Source organism: Salmo trutta, chromosome 2 (genome assembly GCF_901001165.1).
Source record: "Salmo trutta chromosome 2, fSalTru1.1, whole genome shotgun sequence".
Classification (NCBI taxonomy): domain Eukaryota; kingdom Metazoa; phylum Chordata; class Actinopteri; order Salmoniformes; family Salmonidae; genus Salmo; species Salmo trutta.
In genome coordinates, this window is record NC_042958.1 from 71,804,851 (window position 1) to 71,823,270 (window position 18,420).

The following is an 18,420-nucleotide window of genomic DNA, read 5'->3' on the forward strand; positions in this document are numbered from 1 at the left end:
TTTGTTTACGTTCCTGTTAGTGAGCATTTGTCCTTTGCCAAGATAATCCACCTGACAGGTGTGGCATATCAAGAAGCTGATCAAACAGCAAGATCATTACACAGGTGCACCTTGTGCTGTGGAAAATAAAAGTCCACTCTAAAATGTGCAATTTTGTCACACAACGCAATACCACAGCTGTCTCAAGTTGAGGGAGCATGCAATTGGCATGATGACTGCAGGAGTGTCCACCAGAGCTGTTGACAGATAATTTAATGTTAATTTCTCTACCATAAGCCACCTCCAACGTCATTTTAGAGAATTTGGCAGTGAGTCCAACCAGCCTCACAAATGCAGACCACACCAGCCCAGGACCTCCACATCCGGCTTCTTCACCTGCTGGATCGTCTGAGACCAGCCACCCGGACAGCTGATGAAACTGAGGAGTATTTCTGTCTGTAATAAAGCCCTTTTGTGGGGAAAAACTCATTCTGATTGGCTGGGCCTGGCTCTCCAGTGGGTGGGCCTATGCCCTCCAAAGCCCACACATGGCTTCGCTCCTCCCCGGTCATGTGAAATCCATAGATTAGAGCCTGATGAATTTATTTCAATTGACTAATTTCCTTGCATGAACTGTAACTCAGTAAAATCTTTGAAATTGTTGCATGTTGCGTTTATATTTTTGTTCAGTATAGATGGCCTGTTTCTACTGGTGAGATGTAGAAATGCTTGTATTTGTAAATTAGCGATTTTTTTGAGACATATGTTAAAAACATATTAATGAACACAGAGAAAGAGAAGAAGTGAAATTTTCCTTTAAATTTAACACTGGCCCAGTGTCTATACTGGTCCACACTTTTCAGTGTGAAATTAAAACACTTAGTGTTAGCTTTATTTCCCAGAGTGCCTTGCGAGTGAATTGTAGAGTTACCACCCATGACTGTTGCATTCATCTGTTTTCAGTACAGTGCCTTTCAAGAACTGAAATCCTAAGTGAATATTTTATCATTCAAATTAAATTATTTAACACAATTCAACAAATATATAATGAGGCCTGATTTTGTGAAGAGGGCACAGCAAAGCCTATTCCCCCTCAGGAAACTAAAAAGATTTGGCATGGGTCCTGAGATCCTCAAAAGGTTCTATAGCTGCAACATCAAGAGCATCCTGACTGGTTGCATCACTGCCTGGTACGGCAATTGCTCGGCCTCTGACTGCAAGGCACTACAGCCTAGTACATCACTGGGGCTAAGCTGTCTGCCATCCAGGACCTCTACACCAGGCGGTGTCCACATATTTATTAAAAGTGAAACTGAATGCAAATACACTAATAACTTGAAAATATGAAAACAACAAACCGTGACGCAGCAAGTGCAACACACTACTCAAAAGACAATAACCACAATGAGAAAAACCCCTACTTAAATATGATCTCTAATCAGAGGCAAATGAGGATCAGCTGCCTCCAATTAGAGATCAACCCCAAGCAATCCAACATAGAAATAGAAAACTAGAATTTAAACATAGAACTAGAAAACATAGATCAGCCCAAAAACGCCCCCCTGTCACGCCCTGCCCTACACTACTATAGAAAATGACATCTTACTAGGGTCAGGATGTGACAGGAAGGCCCTAAAAATTGTCAAAGACCCCAGCCACCCCAGTCATAGACTGTTCTCTCTACTACCACATGGCAAGCGGTACCGGAGTGCCAAGTCTAGGACAAAAAGGCTTCTCAACAGTATTTACCCCCAAGTCATAAGACTCCTGAACAGGTAATCAAATGGCTACCTGGACTATTTGCATTGTGTGCCCCCCCAACCGCTATTTTTACGCTGCTGCTACTCTCTGTTTATCATATATGCATAGTCACTTTAACTATACATTCATGTACATACTACCTCAATTGGGCCGACCAACCAGTGCTCCCGCAAATTGGCTAACCGGGCTATCTGCATTGTGTCCCGCCACCCACCACCCGCCAACCTCTCTTTTACGCTACTCTCTGTTCATCATATATGCATAGTCACTTTAACCATATCTACATGTATATACTACCTCAATCAGCCTGACTAACCGGTGTCTGTATGTGGCCTAGGGAATTTTATAGCCTCGCTACTGTATATAGCCTCTCTTTTTACTGTTGTTTTATTTCTTTACTTACCTATTGCTCACCTAATACCTTTTTTGCACTATTGGTTAGAGCCTGTAAGTAAGCATTTCACTGTAAGGTCGTGACAAATAAACTGATTTGATTCTGAGGGCTGAGTTTTACCCTAATACATTGGCCTGAAACTCATGGTTTTTAGGCCTGAAACTCACATTATAATGACTTACAAAGTGATGTGTAATTCCTATTGGAATCCAGCAGAGTGGGGATATCCAACATTTTGAATTTAATTTCACCCGCAACCTGCATTCAGAATGACTTCCGGGTTGGGAAGACTAAGATATTAGTGATGTGCAGATTGTGAACAATTCGTTATTTTTGAACAACTCCTTTTACTGACTCGAGAGTCATGATACATTTTTCTTAGTGACCCGTTCATTTTAATCGTTCGTTTGACCTGCTTGCCGCAATGAATTCTACAGCAGGATTAATACGCGCTACTCCGGAGACATGCTCCGCCACCATCTATCATGTGCAGCACAAAGAAGAAAAATACTCGTTTAGAACTGATAAATGACCGTATGGTCCAAGAATGAACGCAATCAATTTATTATTGAATGTTATCGACGGACACTGCTTTGTAGAACCAAAACATACTCAGTCTGTCTCTGCTCAACACTCAAACTTGAGAACGAATCGTTTGGGTGGCTGATGCAGTTCGCAAACAATAGCCTATTAATTCATCAATCATGCAAAAACATAAATATTGAAATAAAATATAAAAAAATCAACCAGCAAAAGAGCATGAGGGGAAATATGATAATGATGGCCGTGGTTTTGGTATGGCAACTGCTCGGCCTCCGACCGCAAGGTACTACATAGGGTAGTGCGAACGGCCCAGTACATCACTGGGACTAAGCTTCCTGCCATCCAGAACCTCTATACCAGGTGGTGTCAGAGGAAGGCCCTAAAAATTGTCAATGACTCCAGCCACCCTAGTCATAGACTGTTCTCTCTGCTACCGCACGGCAAGCGGTACCGGAGCGCCAAGTCTAGGTCCAAGAGGCTTCTAAACAGCTTCTACCCCCAAGCCATAAGACTCCTGAACACCTAATAAAATGGCTACCCAGACTATTTGCATTGCCCCCCCTCAACACACTCAGAGATACAATATGTTTCCCTTAGCTCTCTGCACTCCAAACTAGAGTACAACCTGAAAGAGCAAGAAGCTATACACACTCAGTTATACACACCCCATACACACTCAGGTTACACAACTGATGTACAACACATTGGACACAGATATTTCTGTCATACAATGGTGAGTTTGTTTACACATCCATTGTGCTGTGTGTCACAACAAACGTTGTGTGACCTTTTCTGTGCAGACATTGTGCTGTTGTGTCAAATGGGTTGTGCATCAGTGGTACAAACTGTGTGTACGTGGCTGAATTAATACTCTTGAATTTGTTGTTGTATTGATGCGGTGAGCTCACCTCCAGTTCGCCCTCTATAGAAGCCACGTCGTCATAAATGTCATCTGAACCGTGGGGGGCCGAGGAAAGGCTGTCTTTGTAGATGCTAGGCTCTGAGTACCTCCCCTGCATCAGACTGAAGAATACACACACATATTACTGTATAAGCTCTCTCTCTCACACACAGTTCTGTACAGCTAACCACGCACGCACGCACGCACGCACGCACGCACGCACGCACGCACACACACACACACACACACACACACACACACACACACACACACACACACACACACACACACACACACACACACACACACACACACACACACACACACACACAACTGTGATGAATTAACTAACTACAAGGAGGTCTTGGCTGCATTGACTATGCTGGAGATCCTCTCAGAGTTGACATAGTCATAGGTGAGTTCTTCAGGGTCTGTCTTAGTCCCAGTCTGAGATAGCAGAAGACCCAGCCAGTGACCCATATCAGCTGACGACTTGGCCTGGGAGTGGAAAGCGCCATAGAGGAGAGAACAAGGGAAGAGGGGAGGAATGGGAGCGGTAAGGACAGAAGAGGAGAGGGAGAGGAGGGGGAAGAGGAGAGGAGCGGAGAGCATTTTGAAAACACAGCCTTGATTATAACATAAAAATTAAGTTGCCTATTACGTAGATGAACCCACAGGTGGCAGTCATGTCAAGGCTTTAGTCTGAAGAGTGGCTTCATCAGCTTCATCACCCTAAAAAGAAAAATATCCCTTCACAGGAAATTACCGGTAGTTGATTATCAGTTTTCTGCAGCACATTTATTTCATTTTAAAGTCCATGAAATACAACTAAAAAAGGAATTTCATTGACCATAACAGCACAATTGTTTTATTTAACCTTTATTTAACTAGGCAAGTCAGTTAAGAACAAATTCTTATTTACAATGACGGGCCTAACCCGGCCAAACCTTAACAACGCTGGGCCAATTGTGCACTGCCCTATGGGACTCCCAATCACGGCCGGTTGTGATACAGCCTGGAATCGAACCAGGGTCTGTAGTGACGCCTCTAGCACTGAGATGCAGTGCCTTAGACCGCTGCGCCACTCGGGAGCCCCAAAGCAAGGTGGTGCTGAAGCTTAAATAAAAAAAGGGGAGTTCCTCTTGCTCACAAATCCCAGTACATCCACTACCTCCCCTACATACACAGTTTTGTATTGCTATCCTTGTGGGGACCAAATAATTGATTCCCATCCAAAACCTATTTTTCTTAACCCCTAACCCTAACTGTAACCCCTAACCCTAAAACTATACCTAACCTTAACCCCAATTCTAAACCTAACCCTAATTGTAACCCTAAACCTAACCTCCAAGCCTAAAACACTATCCTTGTGAGAAATTCTGGTACCCAAAAGGATAGTTAAACAAAAACGCACGGACGCACGCACACACACACACACACACATGCACACACGTGTCATGTTCTTCTATCCTTGTGGGGACCTAGAATGTATTTCCATTCAAAATCCTATTTTCCCTAACCCCTATCCCTAAACCAAACCCTTAAACTTAAAATAGCCTGTGTCCTCATGGGGACATGGGTGATGTCCCCACGAGGGAGAATTTTCCTTGTTTTACTATCCTTGTGGGGATTTTAAGTCCGAACAAGGATAGAAGAACCAACCCACACACACCTCCCCTTTACTCCTCTGGGCCAGACTTTGTAGTGTGTATCAGACAGTACAATTGGGCCAGACTTTGTAGTGTGTGTCAGACAGTACAATTGAAGTGTTTAGTGTTCTTGGGAGGAGCACTGTACCATCAGCACAGTCTCAGTGTTAGGAATGCTAGTATGTGTTTTTTTGCACTAGGTGCCGTGTGTCTGGCGGGTGGGGTTGGTGTGTGCGTGGCGTGCGTGCGTTTCCAGAATGGGGACTGTTCTCAGTAAGTATTTCGGAGAGGGACAGGGGCCAGGTTCTCATATGAGGTCAGCTCTTGCTGTACTAGGGACTTAGTAAAGGGCTTTTACGAGAGCTTTCTTGATTACTGATTTCCGTAGAATTAATGCTTATATGGAATGGTACAACATGCAATAATCCAGTGTCAAGGCTAAAGATGTGTGTTTGTGTTGTAATTTGCTATTTAACATGCAATGACTTATGTGAGTTAGTATGTGTTTTTGATCATGCGTTTTCATTGAATCGGGTCTTTTTTATGGTGATAACTGATACAACAATTTCCCAAGTTCGGATCAATAAAGTACTAGTCTCTACTTTCTTTCTATAGCGCCTACCTTCCCCCCATGCCTGCCTACCCCCCCCCCCCCCTCCTACCTCTAGCGTGGCTAGCTGTGCCCCATCCATCTGGATCCGGAAGGAGTAGAGGTGCTCAGGGCTGGGGTCTGGCAGGACCATGCATCCCTCCAGAGGCACAGGCTGCTGGGACACTTTAGTCTTGCCCTTGTCCTGGTAAAACCACAGCTGGCCATTTTTTATCAGACACCAGTGGCTCCTCCAATGACTGTTTACCAGCACGTTGAGGTAACCTGAGAGAGAGACCATATTGCTATATGTTTACTTTGTCAATGTAAGTTTAACTTGTTGCCATATCAATTAAGTCGACTGAATTGAAATAAATTGAATTATTGTGTGGTGAGGGACAGAGAGAGAGGGGGAGATTGTGAGAAAGAAAGGGTGAAAGACAGAATTTGTTATCCCTGTAATTACTGTACTGTACAGTCGTGGCCAAAAGTTTTGAGAATGACACAAATATTAATTTTCACAAAGTCTGCTGCCTCAGTTTATATGATGGCAATTTGCATATACTCCAGAATGTTATGAAGAGTGATCAGATGAATTGCAATTAATTGCAAAGTACCTCTTTGCCATGCAAATTAACTGAATCCCCCAAAAAACATTTCCACTGCATTTCAGCCCTGCCACAAAATGACCAGCTGACACCATGTCAGGGATTCTCTCGTTAACATAGGTGTGAGTGTTGACGAGGACAAGGCTGGAGATCATGCTGATTGAGTTTGAATAACAGACTGGAAGCTTCAAAAGGAGGGTGGTGCTTGGAATCATTGTTCTTTCCCTGTCAACCATGGTTACCTGCAAGGAAACACGTGCCATCATCATTGCTTTGCACAAAAAGGGCTTCACAGGTGAGCCAGTCAGTCAGGATGTGGCCCATCAGTCAGGATGTGGCCCAGAAGTTAATTGACAGCATGCTAGGGTGGATTGCAGAGGTCTTGAAAAAGAAGGGTCAACACTGCAAATATTGACTATTTTCATCAACTTCATGTAATTGTCAATAAAAGCCTTTGACACTTATGAAATGCTTGTAATTATACTTCAGTATTCCATAGTAACATCTGACAAACATATTTAAAGACACTGAAGCAGCAAACTTTGTGGAAATGAATACATGTGTCATTCTCAAAACTTTTGGCCACGACTGTTCAACTAATTGTGATCATTCATTATATATTATACTTTCCGTCATAATACATTTAATAAGTTCTTAAGGGCCTATTGCAACCAGCATTGGTCACAATATCACCGCAGGATGATCTCTCGTTAAACCATCAATACGCGCTAAGATCACAAAGCAAAGCTGATCTCAATTGCAACCACTATTGGCCAATGTATTACCACTCTGTAAAGCTGATGTGTGTTAACTTTAAGTCCTGGTTGCTGCCAACATTTTTTCAATATATTTTTAAGTTCTGGTGGATATTATCATTGGTACAAACAAAACCTACTCTTTGAGAAGATTAAGAGTGAGTTATCTACAGTTGAAGTCGAAAGTTTACATACACTTAGGTTGGAGTCAGGAAAACTCGTTTTTCAACCACTCCACAAATTTCTTGTTAACAAACTATACATTTACATTTTACATTTCAGTCATTTAGCAGACGCTCTTATCCAGAGCGACTTACAGTAGTGAATGCATACATTTCATACATTTAATTTAATGCATTTTTTTTCTTCTTTTTTTGGCAAGTCGGTTAGGACATCTACTTTGTGCATGACACAAGTCATTTTTCCAACAATTGTTTACAGACAGATTATTTCACTTATAATTCACTCTATCACAATTCCAGTGGGTCAGAAGTTTACATACACTAAGTTGACTTTGCTTTTAAACAGCTTGGAAAATTCCAGAAAATGATGTCATTGCTTTAGAAGCTTCTGATAGGCTAATTGACATCATTTGAGTCAACTGAAGGTGTACCTGTGGATGTATTTCAAGGCCTACCTTCAAACTCAGTGCCTCTTTGCTTGACATCATGGGAAAATCAAAAGAAATGAGCCAAGACCTCCAAAAAAAAATGGTAGACCTCCACAAGTCTGATTCTTCCCAGGCAGTATTGATGTTGTTTCATGTCCTTATGCTACTCTTGTTTCTTGTATTGTTCCATGTTTAGTTTATTATTAAACTCACCACCTGGACTTGCATCCCAATGTCTACGTTACAACCCCGGCAAATCTATGATGGCAATTTATCTTGCACATTTTTATGAATGGAAAACTCATATTGGTGTACTTCATTTTTCATTTCCAATTCATGTAATACATTAATAACAACTTGTCTTAATACAGTATGGTAATTTCTTATCAAGGGTCGAAAAACAAATATCTCTGAACTGTCCACATTTAAAATTTGAAACCATAAACAGCCAATCATGATTCAGTTAATATCTCTGTTTTCATTAAATGATAGTCTGATAAAAGTATTTCAAATGACACAAATTATATTCTAATTAAGTTGAAATTCAAGATTAAATGTTTGTATGAAAATGCAATAAGTATTTATATGAATTACCAGCCTTGCGATTTTCAATGTTACCGATAGGTCAATACTTTTTGTGGGGCAGGAGTAGAGAACCTAGACACAGCTGTCTGGTATCAGACTCGCTTGACACGGTAACAACATGAGATCACCTGATCTGCTGGTTTAGTCTGGGTTTTCAGTCACAAACAATTTTGTTTTAACATGCAGGTGCATATAATCTCCTGTTAGTAATGTTTTAAGAAATCCAGTGCTTATACACAGCTGCGCGTTAAGTTCTGCCTCTTGGTTGCAAACGGGCCTCTGTTTGCTTTGACAATGTAAGATTTAGAGGAGGCTGGCGGGTAGAGGTATAGGAGAATGGGGTCATCGTAATCACTGGAATAGAATAGATGGAAATGTATCAAACACATAAAACACATGGTTTCCATGTGTTTGATACGGTTCCATTGCTTTTATTGCAGCCATTACATTGAGCCCATCCGCCGATATCTTCAGCCACCCCTGGTAAAATGTCATTTCATGCCAATAAAGTTAAACAAATTGAAAGGAAAGAAGGAGGGGAAAGGAAAGTCAAGGCCAGATAGAGAAGACGGGATGCCAAAGACAAAGAGCAGGTGAATAAGATGACAAGAAAAAGAAAGTGAAAAAGAGATAGGTCTGGATTCAAACCGCAATGTGCAGACATCGCACTGCATTGCGGTTTGTTTGAATCCTTTCCAGTGACTTTGGCTGTACTGTAGGTTAACAGGGTAATGGCTGATTTGCCTAGCTCTAGAGGCCATCTCCACTCACCTGAGGTGTCGACACATTTCTCCGGACTGTCTAAGGAAGAGGTCTTCTTCTTGCCAATGTTCATTAAGTTACTGAACTTCAGGCCTGCACTGTATTTCTTCTTCACTGTAAAGGATGAAGGCAGAAAAAGGTTCTAAACCAAGAGACTTCTGTAAACGATCAAGAACAAAGTTAAGCAGAGCATTACATTATGTGGTTGGATTGATGTCAATGGGAGTGACGCAAGTTCATCCACAAGACTGCTATATTCTCTCAAATCACTTACTAAGAAGGTGACTGAAACCAATAACAACCAATTAGAAATTGACCATTCTAAAATTCCCGTACTTTAAACCCTTAGTAGTGACAGTTACTGTGTTGTCCTCAGTCTAATCATGGAAACATAATGAAAAACTTAAATTAATAGCCCGGGCATTTATTTGCTTAAATCACTGAACACAACAGGCGCTGAGAGACAGGCTTCTATTTGAGCCAGGCGTCTTATTTCATTCACATAGGTAATTGTTTAATTCCAACGTTCACTTCCAGAATGTTAATACATTTCTTCATTTCCTGCCCTAACGTGTTATTATTGCCTCTATTAAAACAATAAAAAATTAACTTTTCCTTGACAGAATAATTATTCTCCTCTAAAACAGTGCATTTCGGCATTTTCATACTTTGGCCACTAGAGGGCGATCAGACAATTTCTGGCGGTTCTGTACTCCCGAAGTTGTTGCCTGTTTTTGTGCTTGACAGTTAGCTGTTAGCAGCCAATCAGTTTCGTATTGGTGATAAAAATAGATGATTGCCATAATTTGTTTGAATTACTGAATTATTTAATGTAGCAAATCAAACATTAAACCTCATTCAAAAAAAGATGGTAATTCATGGTAAGCTCATAAGCAATTCATTTAGACCCTAAGATTATTTGAAACAGGTGTTTATTTGCTGAAATGTGTGCGGTTGACCGGCTATTAAAAGATACAGCCAGCTATTTGAGACTGTGTTTAATTGAAGTTTTCCGGTAACTCAAAAGTAAAACTTATGATAACACCTCGAGTGAAACATAACTGAAGAGTTACTCTTCCAAAGAAATGTCACCTACCGTTCAGAGTGTACTAGACAAAATATGCATGCTACACTGTAAATTGTGTTAAGATCATTACAAGAGTATATTTATATATTCATAATCGTCAATCTCCCAAAATCGATTGGCTCAAGAAAGTACTTAGCTACTTTAATCAGGTTTACATCGAACCTTTTTATGCGAGTAAAGTACATGTCGGATAAAAAATGTTGCAACAGGCCTGATGGAAACAGCAAATTTGGCAGAAAACTTTCCGAATGTCGACAAAACAAAATACGCTAGACAATGTGGGCTATTTTGTGTATGGAAAATTAATTATGCGAGAAATAACCAATAACCATCATGCAAATATTGATATAATAACCATCATCAACTTGGAGTCACACCATGATATGTTGTGTGGTCTTTTCACTGAGACTCTGGAAAGCATGCAGTTTACTAGGTTAAATAAATGATGATGAACTTCACAGGGTGGTGAAAGTGCAGGGTGATGAGCTTCAAGCTCCTTTCCAATAAATATTGAGGGTCTTATTCTGGTGACATGATGATCGATGCTTGGCTACCGTTTGACAAATAAAATCTTGCTCTTTGATTCATAATAATCTCATCATGTATTAGGCTATACCTGCACTGTATCTGCAAGCTGATGTCTAGAGCACGGTTTCCCAAACTCTGTCCTGGGGCATCCCCTGGGTGCATATTTAGATTTTTGCCCTAGCATTACACAGCTGATTCAAATAACCAACTCATCATCAAGCTTTCATTATTTGAATCAGCTGTGTAGTGCTAGGGCAAAAAAACTAACCGTGGGGAAATTTGTTTTTATGTGGATTTTAGAATATTCACATTACAATCTCTCAACAATTGGATGGAAACCAAACTACTTTACTTTATAATTGACAGTTAGTAACATTATCCTTACTGTGGGTTACTGGGTTGCAGGCATTGGGTCAATTAGTTGGGTTATTTTCTTTAAAAGAGCAAGGTTTGGTTGTTGAGGCTGGGTTACTGATACTGGGTTCTTGAGATATGATCCAGCAGCTCAGATTAGAAGACTGGAGGCGTGGCTTAGTAGGGGCGTGGCTTTCAGATAGTTGTTTTTGGCCACCCATGATTATAAATGTCATTCTGGTTCATCTGTTCTGTTGTATTGTTATCACATGTTAAGGTTGAACACTGATACTTTTGTAGCTTTAATGGGTTCTTCAAGAGCCTATGCATAGCCCAATGTTGGGATAGTTACCACTTTGTTACAATAATGTAAATTTCAATGTTATTAATAAAAAAAATAAAACTATTCTATGAAAATGTATATTTGCATTGCACAAACTTAACATGATGAACAAGAATGGCATGTATTGTCACGGGTGGCCAAAAATAACTATATGAAACAATTCCCCTAATAGGCCACACCTCCTAAAAATAACCTATGGATTGCATTAAAAAAGACCCAGCTGCTGGGTCAACCCAGCATGAAAGTTAATAAAAACCCAACTATGGTTAAATGAACCCATGTTTGAGTAATCCCCCCAAAACTTAACATGATTATCAGAGAACTCCTCCAGTTAGGTTCACTCTGGGGTGAAGCGTTCCCTTGTTACAGATCTAGGATGGATCAGCTTCTTCTCCCCCAATCCTAACCCCAAGCCTCTAGTGGCAACTTCCCTATAATTGGTGAGGATCAGAGCTGAGACGTTACTCACCATCTTTAGTTTCAAGGGTCTCAGCGTGGCTGTCTGTGCTGCTGCCACTTTCAGAAGCAACTGAGTACCTCTCACTGAGCTCCCCCTGCGTATAGAGACCACCACACACACACACATTTACTATACACACACACAACTTAATCACACACACACTTACCGTACACACACGGACTCTACTCAAACACGAACAGTTGTACACAACTCTTGTGAAGCATGATTGACAATTGATTGTGTTTTTCAATCAATTCCTGCCGGACCCCCAAGGTGTGGGCATTTTTGTTCGAGCCCAGCACTAACGTCATCTGATTCAATCAGGCCCTTTCTACAAGCTCCCAGCAACAAGGGATCAGGTAGCATGTCCCGTGTTCCCTATTGAAACCCCATAATGAAATAGTTACTTGTACTTACATTACACTAGTCAGATAAAACCTTGTTTGACAGCAGCTTTGGAACTTTAACATATAACCAAGTTATAACCAATCTAATCTCAGAAACCCAGAACTAAAATCTTGCGTAATTGAATCAGTTGCTTGTTAAGTTCTGGGGGTAGATGTGTTAGAAAATATATTAGAGCGTGGAGCGGAAGCAGGGTGGTAGCTCCAGCCCCCTCTATTTGCAATTTACTTGCAAGTATTCACACCGCTTGACTTTTTCCACATTTGTTACAACCTGAATTTAAAATGGATTACATTTAGATTTTGTTTTCCACTGGCCTACACACAAATCTCCATAACGTGAAAGTGGAATTGTTTTCACCATTTTTTGTTGTTGTTACAAATTAATTAAAAATTAAAAGCTGAAATGTCATGAGTCAATAAGTATTCAACCCCTTGTTATGGCAAGACTAAATACGTTCAGTAGTAAAAATGTGCTTAATAATTCACGTAATACATTGCATTTACTCACTCTTTGTGCAATATAAGTGTTTAACATAATTTTTTTATGACTACCTCATCTCTGTACTCCACACATACAATTATCTGTAAGGTCCCTCAGTCAAGCAGTTAATTTCAAACACAGAATCAACCACAAAGACCATGGATATTTTTCCAAGAAGGGCACCTATTGGTAGATGGGTAAAAACCACAAACCCCCAAGGTGCCTAATTTCTACACTGAACAAAATTATAAACGCAACATGTAAAGTGTTGGTCCCATGTTTCAAGTGCTGAAATAAAAGATCCCAGACATTTTCAATATGCACAAAAAGCTTACTTCTCTTAAATTTTGTTTAGAGCAGCAAAAATAAATGTTTTGTCATACCCGTGGTATACGGTCTGATATACCATGGCTGTCAGCCAATCAGCATTCAGGGCTTGAACCACCCAGTTTATAATATCTCTTTGCGCATGTTGAAGTTATTAATTACACTTTGGATGGTGTATCAATACACCCAGTCACTACAAAGATACAGGCGTCCTTTCTAATTCAGTTGCCGGAGAGGAAGGAAACCTCTCAGGGATTTCACATGAGGTGAATGGTGAGTTTTAAACAGTTGCAACGTTTAAAGTTTGTGATAGGAGAAAACTGAGGATGGATCAACAACATTGTAGTTACTGTACAACACTAACCTAAATGAGTGAAAAGTAGGAGTGAAAAGTAGGAAGCCTGTACAGAATAAAAACATTTTAAAACATGCAACCTGTTTACAATAAGGCACTAAAGTAAAACTGCAAAAAACGTGGCAAAGAAATGAACTTTATGTCCTGAATAGAAAGCATTATATTTGGGGCAAATCCAACATAACATCACTGAGTACCAGTCTTCATGTTTTCAAGCATGGTGTTGGCTGCATCATGTTATGTGTATGCTTGTCATCAGCATGGACTGGGGAGTTTTTCAGGATAACAAAGAAACGGAATGTAGTTAAGCACAGGCAAAATCCTAGAGGAAAACCTGGTTCAGTCTGCTTTCCAACAGACAGAGACAAATTCACCTTTCAGCAGGTCAATAACCGAAAACACAAGGCCAAATATACACTGCAGTTGCTTACCAAGATGACAATGAATGTTCCTGAGTGGCCTAGTTACAGTTTTGACTTAAATCGACTTGAAAATCTATGGCATGACATGAAAATGGCTTCTTAGCAATGATCAACAACCAACTTGACAAAACTTGAAGTGTTTTAAAAATAATAATGTGCCAATATTGTACTATCCAGACGTGCAAAGCACTTAGAGATTTACCCAGAAAGAATCACAACTGTAATCACTGCCAAAGGTGATTCTTATGCGTATAGACTCAGGTATGTGAATACTTATATGAATGAGATATTTCTGTATTTAATTTTCAATACATTTGCAAACATTTCTAAAAGCATGTTTTCACTTTCTAATTATGAGGTATTGTGTGTTTGTATATAAGTGAGAAAAGAAAAAATACAATTTAACCCATTTTTAATTCAGGCTGTAACAACAAAATGTGGAATATGTCAAGGGGTATAAACACTTTCTGAAGGCACTGTATGTCCCTTCCTTTGTTAAATGTTAAAGATGCGAACACCAAATGATCGGTGACGAAAAATCTGAGCATCGTAACAAAGTTCCTTGTTATTCATCGCATCCCACAGTCTGTTGACATACTCTACGATACCAGTTATGTTATGTGTGTCTGTCCATGAGAGACTATAACCAATCTCACCCAATAGCCATAACTACCAGTAAATAAATAAATTGTGTTCTATTGATGGTGTTCTACCTTAGTGCATATGAGTCGTGAGGAGTCAGACACAAAGTGCTGCATCTCAGAGCCCTCTGCTGGTTTAGGGCTGATTTCCTGGATCACCTGATGGGGGAGACAAGGAAACAAGACCAATAGGTATGTGCCCCCTTCCCTTTCTAAGCATCTGGAAAAGCTATATATCAATCCAATCCATTATCATCATTGACATTATTGTAACTATCAGGGTTGGGGATTTATTCTATTTTAATTCAGGAAATATACAGAAATTTTAATTTTCCTAATTGAAAAGCAAATAGTGAAAATGTAAATTGGAAATTCTGTTTACTACCTGAATTGACTGAATTAAAATGGAATTGAATCCAACACTGCGGTGACAACAATGCAGTCTGACTCCAACCCACACCAACAGTCTCTCCATCTCCAGTCCCTATACCTTGAGCCACTGCTCTGTCTGCTCCTTGCTCTGCAGGCCCAGAACGATGGCCTCTCCTCCCATGGGGATGATCTTCAGCTTGTGCTCCTTCCTCTTGGGCTGCTTCTCCTTGTAGACCACACTGCAGCCCAGCAGGCTCACGTCCAACAGCGGCATCTGCTCCTTGGAGCTCTTGTAGCACTATTGGAACACCAAGAGGGTACAGTGGTTGGTGATGGAAATATGGCTTAGTTGGTTAAAGCAATGTCTCTTAACTCATTTCAGGGAGGTGCATATTTTAGAAAGTATTCACACCCTTTGACTTTTTCCACATTTCTTTGTGTTATAGCCTGATTTTAAAATGGATTAAATTCATATGTTTTGTCACTGGCCTACACACAATACCATATAATGTTAAACTGAGAATGGATCAACAACATTGTAGTTACTCCACAACACTAACTTAATTGACAGAGTGAAAAGAACGAAGCCTGTACAGAATAAAAATATTTCAAAACATGCATCCTGTTTGCAACAAGGCATTAAAGTAATACAGCAAACAATCTGGCAAAGCAATACATTTTTGTCCTGAATACAAAGCGTTACGTTTGTGGCAAATCCAATACAACACCTTACTGAGTACCACTCTCCATATTTTCAATCATAGTGGTGACTGCATCATGTTATGGGTATGCTTGTAATCACTAAGGACTGGGGAGTTTTTCAGGATACAAAAAGACACTGAAGCACGGCAAAACCCTATAGGAAAACCTGGTTCAGTCTGCTTTCCACCAGACACTGGGATACTCATTTACCTTTCAGCAGGACAATAACCTAAAACAACAAGGCCAAATCTACATTGGAGTTGCTTACCAAGAATGCAGTGAATGTTTCTGAGTGGCTGAGTTACAGTTTTGACTTAAATCTACTTGGAAATCTGTGGCCAGACCTGAAATGGTTGACTAACAATGATCAACAACCAATTTGACAGAGCTTGAAGAATTTTGAAAATAATAATGGGCTAATGTTGCACAATCCAGGTGTGGAAAGCTCTTAGAGACGTACCCAGAAAGACTCACAGCTGTAATTGCTGTAACATAACACAAGGTGGAATAAGTCAAGTGGAATGAATACTTTCTGAAGGCACTATACATGACTCAAGTGCTTGCTATTAGTTGATAAGTAGAATCAGGTGTGTTAGTGTGGGGCTATAACACAAATGTGCTCACTCAGGGTGTCCCCAAGGAATGGACTGAGAAACATTGGGTTGGAGCCTGGTTTGTGCATTATGGTTGTGGGTTTGATTGTGACATGCCTACTCCTGCTCCCCAACTCCAGCACTCAACGTGACCGGTCTACTAACCACCGGTTCTGGCAACCATCATCTCGCACACCTGCTCCCCATCATTACCCACACCTGGACCTCACATCACCTTGATTACTCTCCCTTTATTTAGCCCTCAGTAGCCTCAGTCCTCAGGCAGTATTGGTTGTGGTCACGTTCAGTCCGTCTCCTGTTTTGCTTTTCTGCCTTATTCTTATCATTAAACTCACCTTCTGCACCTGCTTCCTGACTCCCAGTGTATTCATTACAGAATACTGCCTCTCTATATGGAAGAAGCAGAAGAGAAAGACATCTCCCAGACCGTCGGCGAACAGGGACACCTACTCCGCCAACACCACAATCAGCTGGCACAACTAGGTGCGGCTATGGATGAGGTCCTCCGGGTCCTCCACTGGCTCGACACCACCCGAGAGGATTCACCTCCAACTAGAGGAGGGCCTCCTACCACGAGTCATCCCAGCGAGCCAGCCCCCCAGCCTACCCAGCACTCCGCCCAGGTCAACTATGCCCGACTGTCCCTCCCGGACAAATACGACGGGACTCCATCCAAATGCGTGGCTTCCTACTCCAGTGCTCCCTCTATTTCTCCCATCAGATGGGAGCCCCCACCACCGAGAGGTCCAAGGTTGCCACGGTCATTTCCCTGCTGACCGGGCGGGTGATGGAGTGGGCTACGGCCATCTGGGAGAGGAAGAGCTGGGTTCCTATGAGAGGTTCATGGATCTGTTCAGGGCGGTCTTTGACCACCCACCGGAGGGCAGAGAGGGAGGTGAGTGACTACTCCAACTCCGGCAGGGTGCCCAGACCGCTGCAGAGTACACCTTCACCTGCCGGACCGTAGCAGCCTCTAGCGAATGGAATGAGCCGGCGCTCCGCACACTATTCCGAAGAGGACTGCGCGAGGAGGTCCAGACAGAGTTGGCGTGCCTGGTCAACCTTCTTCGGGAGCGCCAGTGCCCCCCTCCTCCTGAACCCATATAGATAGGGGCCACACACCTCCCAGCGGCAGAGCAGTGTAACCTGAAACAGCTGGGCCTCTGATCCTATTGCAACCAGGAGGGGCACAAGCTTCAGCGGCGTCCCAACTCGGGGTCCAAGGGGGCAGAACAGCGGCCCCGTGATCATCTGTCTCCTGGAGGAGGTGTGAGCATTCCATCATCATTGCTTTCCGACAAACTGTCCCTGGTTTCCATTTCACTGGCTGGCTGTCCCTCGTGTTGTCTCTACAGCCCTAGTGGACTCCGATGCCGCAGGGAATTTCAATGACCAGACCCTTGCCTCCCCTCTGAACATCACCTCGTACCCACTCTGCTCTCCTCTTCAGGTCCAAGCCCTGGATAATCGACCAGTGGGATCTGGTACAATCACACATATCACAGCACCACTCACCAGCACCCATGCACCAAGAAAAGCCTTCCTTCCTCATCATCACCCCACCCGTACACAAAGTCATGATGTTGGAGCCTCCCGTGGCACCAACGTCATAACCCTACCATCTCCTGGTGGAGGATGAAAATCACCGCCTGGGAACCTGGATGCCGGAAGACCTGCTTTTCCTTACACTGTGGTTCCACTTCAATTGAGAGTCCTGTGGTTGCCCTCCAGACCGACATCCTGGAGGTTTACCAGGATCTCTGGGAGTTCTCCCAAGACCCACGCCACCCGTCTCCCTCCTCATCGCCCCTGGGACTGAGCCATTGACCTGCTTGCAGGCTCTGCGCCTCCGCACAGCCGCATCTACCCTCTGTCGGTGGCTGAAACCGATGCCATGGAGGAATACATCCAGGAGGCTCTCCAACAGGGTTTCATCCGCCCATCCACCTCCCTTTAGTCGGCAGGCTTCATCTTCATGACCAAAAAGGATGGAGGTCTACGTCCGTGCAGCAATTACAGAGGCCTCAATTCCATCACTACCAAGTACTGCTACCTTCTCCCATTGGTGCCGGCCACTATCGAACAGCTTCGCGGGGCCCGTTTTTTTTCATTTTTTTTTTACAAAACTGGACCTGTGGAGTGCCTACAAATTGATCCGGGATGAATGGAAAATGGTCTTCAGCGTGATGTC

At 42.1% G+C, this 18,420-nt stretch overlaps 1 protein-coding gene across 2 annotated transcripts in view; it reads right to left on the reverse strand.

Moving 5' to 3' along the window:
• Positions 1 to 18,420, reverse strand: part of afap1l2 (actin filament associated protein 1-like 2) — a 150,505-nt gene that overhangs the window by 32,188 nt on the left and 99,897 nt on the right. For both annotated transcript variants that reach the window (XM_029714016.1, XM_029714024.1), the window contains exons 7-13: positions 15,032 to 15,211; positions 14,614 to 14,700; positions 11,918 to 12,002; positions 9,146 to 9,250; positions 5,890 to 6,101; positions 3,931 to 4,076; positions 3,586 to 3,700 (exon numbers count right to left, since the gene is read on the reverse strand). In XM_029714016.1, coding sequence (XP_029569876.1) covers positions 3,586 to 3,700; positions 3,931 to 4,076; positions 5,890 to 6,101; positions 9,146 to 9,250; positions 11,918 to 12,002; positions 14,614 to 14,700; positions 15,032 to 15,211 — 930 coding nt within the window. The remainder of the gene's footprint in view (positions 1 to 3,585; positions 3,701 to 3,930; positions 4,077 to 5,889; positions 6,102 to 9,145; positions 9,251 to 11,917; positions 12,003 to 14,613; positions 14,701 to 15,031; positions 15,212 to 18,420) is intronic.